The following is a 6,826-nucleotide window of genomic DNA, read 5'->3' as shown; positions in this document are numbered from 1 at the left end:
TTCGAAGGCGATGGTTGTAGTTCGGATGGTGGTGACTTGAAACAAGATGGTGGCAGAAGAGATAAAATTGGAGAGTTTCTTGAAATATTTATGCCAGTACTTGAGCTAGATTGGAGAGTGAGAAATATGAAGGCACAGAAACTGACGCCCAGATTCCTAGCTACTGTAAGTGGCTGGGCATTGGGACCATTAACCCAGAAATGGAATAGGAGAGTGAGTGAGGGGTTGTGTGTGGAGATAGAAAAAGAGGGAGGCGTGGATGGCAACAGGAGGGAGGAGCAGAATCGTCCTCTAATGACAACTCCTCCAATCTTTCCAAAATATTGGCTTTCAAATATTTGACAGTGACCCCTCCCCTGCCAGTAAGAAATACATTTTACAAAGCTTCCCCGTACACAGACAGGGTATATAGAAATTCACAAAAACAGTGCTTTCCTGTTTCATGTGCAACTCAGAGGTATTTCCTATTTTACACTATTAAAAAAAAAAAAGGCAAGACAAACGGCAGAGTGGGCAGTGAGGCATTGACAGTGTCAATGACGGCAGCGACGACCACTGTGGCGTCCTTTGTGACGCTGGTCCAGTGAGGTTTCTAGGGCGTTGGCACCGTGGTCCAGACAAACCGCTTCGCAGCTTCAGCTTGCAGCGCGGCGGGCAGCTGCAGTTGCCCAACCCTCGTGCGGGTGGGTGCCCTTCACTCCCCCAACATGGCGTCCTCCACCGCCTCGCACCGGCCCATCAAGGGAATACTAAAGAACAAAAGCTCTTCAGCCTCGGCGGCGGCCCCTTCTCAGCAGTCTGGAGAAACTACCCACGTGGAGAGAAGAAAATCTCAGAAGTGGGACGAATCAAACATCCTGGCGACATACCGCCTTGCATACAGAGACTATGATTTAATGAAGATAAATGAGCCCAGCACTCCCCACTTCAGTATACAAGATGGTGGAGAAGATACAGTGCATGATTTAGAAACTAAAGACCCTACCCAAGACATGACCGGAGACATCTTAGCTAAGAAATTAGCCGCCATTAATATCTCGGAGCCGAGCTGTCAGATGGGGGAGTCCGAGAGCGACGGGGCACACAGCAGCAGCGTCTTCCTTGACAAACTAGAAAAAAAACGGCAGTTCGAAATGAGAAGGAAACTGCACTACAACGAAGGACTGAACATCAAATTAGCTAGGCAATTAATTGCAAAAGACTTCCAACATGAGGAACTGGAAGATGAAAATGAAGAATGTCCACATGCCACCAACAAAGAGAAGACTGCTGCAGAACCAGATGAAGGTCCTGCAAGTGACGAACTGCAAACCCAGTCATTCTATGTGTAGGAAACATATGTTCACACTGAGACTGTCAGATACACACTCTGTTACTTTAATATACTGCTTCTAGCACTGAAATACTATCAGTTAAATTGTACTGAAATAATTAAATGGTAAACTTCGAAAATAATAGATTAAATAGAAAATGCTTGCTTAATATTTTTTGTCTGATACTTTACCACAAATATAAATCCTGACATCAGTTCAAATCCACATTACTTTGATAAAACTTCGTTAATGTATATATTATATACAGCTTTTTATGTGATAAGGGCTTAAAGGGGACTAATTTATATTCACTTCTAGATGTAGGAAAGGTTTTAGTACAATGTCAAAATGCAATTGGGCCAGCATGTTATATACTCCAGTAAATATTCAAAGTAAAAAAAAAAAAAAAAAACGCTTATCTTTAGGTTGGGTGATTTGTCTGTTTAATTGAGAGGGAATATGAGAGTTGTTGCATTTTCTTATCCTAGCTTTAAATGTTCTTTTAATTTTCTTTCAGTGTCTACAAGGAAATAACTGAACTTTTTCTCATCAAAAATACTCCTTTTTCATGAATTATCAGGTTAAAATTGCACCAATGTTCTGTTTCTTATATTCTCTGTGGGTAGATTTTATACCAATATTTTTTAAAGTTTAACGTTATCTCAGTAATCAGTTCTTATAGTTGTCTTAACCTCTCTTGTTTCCTCAGTCCTCCCCTCAGTCCACACACACACACACACACACACACACACACACACACACAATCCCTTAGAGAGTATTATATTGTCAAGACATCAGGAACTCTTCTTTCTCTCAAATGATCTATCGTTTGTTGTAACAATGTCATCTCTTTCAACCATTATGACCTATTAAGTCTTCTAATATATGGAGAAAATAGATTGAACAACAGAAGTGCCACAGTCAGGAAGTAGAATTCAACCGTTAAATGTCTATACCTTTTTGTTTTACAACTTGCTAAAAAACTTGCCATTATTAGTTTATTATTGATCTAATTAGCTTTTAGAAAACAACTGAGTTGTTTTTGTGACAGAATCCTGTGCAACTGGTACATGATTATAGTTCCTGAATGTGCACAGACAGAAGTAAGCCCAAAGGTTTTTGTATGTGTGTGCATTTCTTTTTTAATTTAAATATTTACTGAGATAAATGAAGATTTACAAGCAGTTATGAGAAATAATAGAGACATCCTGTGTACCCTTTACCCAGTTTCCTTCAATGGTAACATATTCAAAATGCCACAACCAGGATACTGATGTTAATATAATTAAGATATAGAACATTCCATTACCACAAGGATCCCTTATGTTGCCCTTTTATAGCCACATCTGTTCTCCATATCTGTAATTTTTTCATTTCTAGAATGTTATATAAATGAAATCATAGTATGTAATCTTTTGAAATATACCATAGTTTGTTTAGGTGTTCACCCATTGATGGACATCAGGACTAATTCCAGGTTTTGATATTACAAATGAAGCTACAATGAACATTCATGAACAGGTTTTTGTGTGAACCTAAGTTTTCACTTTTCTGGGACAAATGCCCAGGAGTAAAATTGCTGGCTCATATGATAGTTGCAGTTTCTTAAGAAACTGCTAAACTGTTTTCCATAGTGTCTGTGCCATTTTACATTCTCACCAGCAATATATGAGCTTTCCAGTTTCTCTGTATCCTGATCAACATTTGGTATTATCACTATTGTCGCTATTTTTTATTTGTCATTTTTATAAATTTGTACTGATGTGTTAATTTGCATTTTACTAATAGTTAATATCGTTGAACATCTTTTCATGTGTTTATTTGCAATCTGTATATCCTCTTCTTTGAAATGTCTTTTGCCAATTTCTAGTTTGATTGTTTTTTTTATTGTTGAATTTTAAGGGCTATTTGATTTGCAAAACTTTTCTCACAATATGTAGCTTATCCTCTTACAGAGACTTTTGCAGAGCAAGTTTTTAGTTTTGATGTGATTCGATTTATCAATTTTCCTATTAAAAATGGTGTTTTTGGTATCCTAGTCAAATGTAATCCATAAAGATATTTTTTTCCAAATCATAGTTTCCTAAGTGACATGATATTGGACTGAATAGAAAAATAGACCTTTATTATTTAAGTTTGATTTCCTTTGGAGAATGGAATCTGAGAATGTTCAATTTTAGTTCCAACTCTTTGCCAATATCACCTCCTAGGCTAACCCCCTTTGATGTCATTTGTTTATCCATTTTTCAGTATGAAATTCAGCAAGGCTGGGTATTTGAAACATGGAATATATAATGGTTTAAATGGATGTTAAGTAAGAGTAACTTCTATTTGGAGGTTAAGGCAAATATATTTTCCCCCTGGATTTTGAAATCGCTTACATTTTTTCCTCTACACTAAATAACATGTTGTAATAAGGCACAATGATATAAAAAGAATGATAGTCAAAAGCCACTAAATTGGGTCCTTTAAAATGCAATCTTTAACAAGCACTGAACTTAAAGAATCTTAACATTTTCCTTTATCCCATTTATGCCTTTGTTTATTTTATTTTTCATTAAAATTGTTGGGATGACATTGGTTAATAAAAAGGATCTTAATATTTTCAGTTAAAGGTTTTTGTTCTCTTTGTGTGCAAATATCACCTGGAAGTAATACTGTAGGTGCTTTTCAACCATTCACACCTTAAAGTAAATGAAGAACATGGTATGTGATTCAGATTTAATGGGTATTATAAAAATGAAAGGAATGAAAGAGGTACCTAGAAATGAAGACTTAGGAAGGGAAGGGAGAAAATAATGAGAAAAAATGGAGGGTTAAATTCACTAGCTTTAAAAGTCATGGCTGGCTCTCATCAAGTCATCTTCTGAATTGTCATAAAAAGGACACAAAATCTTAGAGAAGAAATGATGAAGAAAAAGATAGTTCTCTTTTCTACCCAAACAAATAATTATAGTAACACTATCACCACTACTACTACTATTAATTGCCATTTATGGGGCATATATAATACATCAGACATTCTACTAGAACTTCAAAAGAATTATCTCCTTCAATTATGCCAATAATACTTTGAAATAGTATTGTTTTTGCCCATTTTTGATATCAGGAGATTTAAAATAAAGGAAATTGCATAATTTCCCCAAATCCATAGCTGCTAGGTGATGGAATCAGGATTCAAACTCAGACCTGTCTGACTTACTCAGGCATAGTCTTCTTCCCAGTATACAACAGTGGCTCTATTCAGGCCCTTGATGGGATTAAAGGCCTCTCCCTAAGCACACAAATCTACCCCAGCAATGTAGCATGAGTTGCTTTTCTGTACAGCTGTGAAGTGAAAGTGGTCTAAGGAGATGTTTGCCAATCTAGGAACTGCCCTTGCCCTTTGCTATGCTGCCTTGAAACCCAAGTCGTCTTCCCATCCCCTCTTTTGAGTCTATTCTCGGCAAGGAACTGGAGACATTCACACATACGAAGATGCCACCGAATGAAAGTAACATATTTTTCAATTGTACTTCCAACAAGTGAACAAATATTTACCAAGCATGGCCATGTGGCAGAGGCACTAGCTGGTGCTAAGAAGATAAAGATAAATAAAACACAACCTCTGTCCCCAAAGAGATATGGGTAGAGACCCATATGGTTATGAAATAATCATTTATGAAGCCTCCTGGAGAAAATGATGCCTATATTTAAAATAGGACAAGAGCCCTTGTTTAGGTTACATAACTACTTGAAAGCAAAGAAGTGGTTTCCAGATGTCTGTGAAGGGAGCACCAGCCTTCAGAGGAAGATTGCACTCTTCTAAGTACCTTTTGTCTGAAAGTAATGACAGAGGGAGCCTAGTCCTTGAAACTTGTTCTTGTCTAGAAGAAGAGGTGACCCAACTCGCACTTGGCTAAGTCTAGGGAAGTCCTGAAACTCCTATGCTACATAAGTAACAAATTAAGTCTTTGGGGAAGGCACCTGGGCTAGAGACTGTCTAGTGGAGACAGAGTGAGAAGTAGGGAACAACTAATGCAGACTAAATGACAGAGATTTGGCAATGAGATGATGTCATGTGTAGGGTTACACCACTCAGGTGTCAGTTCTGTGAACTGCCCCTGTCCCATGTTCTCTGACTTCTTTCTCCACACCAGTCTCAGGTGGTTGCTGAATCTTCCCCTTCCTGTTGATAATGTTCACGCTATTATTTACCCAACACAATACCACATGTTCATTATTTGGAGTATTAAGAAGAAATATGGGCAGGGAGAAAGACAAGGAATAGAGCCTACAAAACCCAAATTTAGGGAGAATAAGACCAAAAATCTTTATAAGAAACTTAGTTAAATTGGCACTACTATTTTAAAATTGGAAAAGGCAGTTTATCAGCTACCGGATACAGTATTTATACACATTAGTGGTGGGGTAAGGGTGCAGAAGAGGATGAGTTTTTTGCCAGTGCCTACACTGATTGGATTTTAGCAGTTGGAGCTGCATGTGAAGTGGCTTTTGGAATATTTAAGGATGCATGTGAAGTGGCTTTTGGAATATTTAAGGTCTGGGAAAAACTGGAAATTGTGGATGTGCATATGTGGTGTGTGGGGGAGGGGCAGGAGAGAAGCTGCCTTAGGCGTTCTTTCTCACCAGTATAAACAGAGTTCTCTAATACGAGGTTATACCTTGTTAGCTCCTAAAAATATAAAGAATTGTTTTCATCATGCAGGCAGAGGATATTTGCATCATTGAACCTGCCTATGCATGCTGGGTACTAATATCTTATTCTTTCAAAAAGCCTCTTTTTCCTTTTCTTTTTCCCCCTTGTTTTAAAACAGACTCTTTGAAAGGCACACATGAACTCAGTTTCCATAGCAATTGCAAGCATCAGTGATAATCCAGAGGTTCTAAGTTATAACATACAAGGTACCCTATTAATGAGTTTCAAACTGCATTTCCATGAGACAACGGCTCAGCCACTGATAGATAAGGTCAGACTCCATCTCTGAACTTTAAATTAAATCAAGATAGATCAAAATGCAACAGAATGTCCTTTTGGAAAGTGTACTGTTAAGAGAAATGTTTTTGTGGAGGCAAAAAAGTTGCTTTTGTGGTTGTAATGCCCAGATGGAAAAATCCTAAAACAGGTACAGCTTCTTCTGGGTTGTTAATGGCATGTTGCCATTTCCTTATGCTATATGTGAGTGAGTTTTAACTGTGGTAGCTCAAAATCTAAGAAAGCGTATAACCCTTTATCCCTGGAAAAGCAGATGTGATGGTTAATTCTTGCTAGGTATGGAATAACACTATTTCAATTATAATTTATTAACTTGTTTATTCATGCATTAAGTTCTAAGACTCGGTGTGTACCTTCAAGGAGCTCCTAGATTAATGGAGATCTCAGCCTTCTCACCGGGCCTTTTCTATCCTGTGCAAGAGTGCTTTATAGAGATTCTTGAGGGGCATTGTCCAAGATCTTAAAAGACCTTCCTATGGAGTTCATTTCAAAGATAATACTTGAAGGAGAAAAGGAA

General features: G+C 37.6%; 1 protein-coding gene across 1 annotated transcript; it reads left to right on the top strand.

Annotated features, from left to right (window-relative positions):
- The first annotated feature begins 707 nt into the window (after window positions 1–707).
- Window positions 708–1,331, top strand: PPP1R2C (PPP1R2C family member C). Its single transcript, XM_016138153.2, has one exon. The coding sequence runs from the start codon at window positions 708–710 to the stop codon at window positions 1,329–1,331; it is 624 nt and encodes a 207-aa protein (XP_015993639.1).
- Window positions 1,332–6,826: the final 5,495 nt, after the last annotated feature.

The sequence above is a fragment of the Rousettus aegyptiacus genome, unplaced genomic scaffold (genome assembly GCF_014176215.1).
Source record: "Rousettus aegyptiacus isolate mRouAeg1 unplaced genomic scaffold, mRouAeg1.p scaffold_m13_p_9, whole genome shotgun sequence".
NCBI lineage: Eukaryota > Metazoa > Chordata > Mammalia > Chiroptera > Pteropodidae > Rousettus > Rousettus aegyptiacus.
The sequence above is the reverse complement of the archived record's forward strand: the minus strand, read 5'-3'. Positions and strand labels throughout refer to the sequence as shown.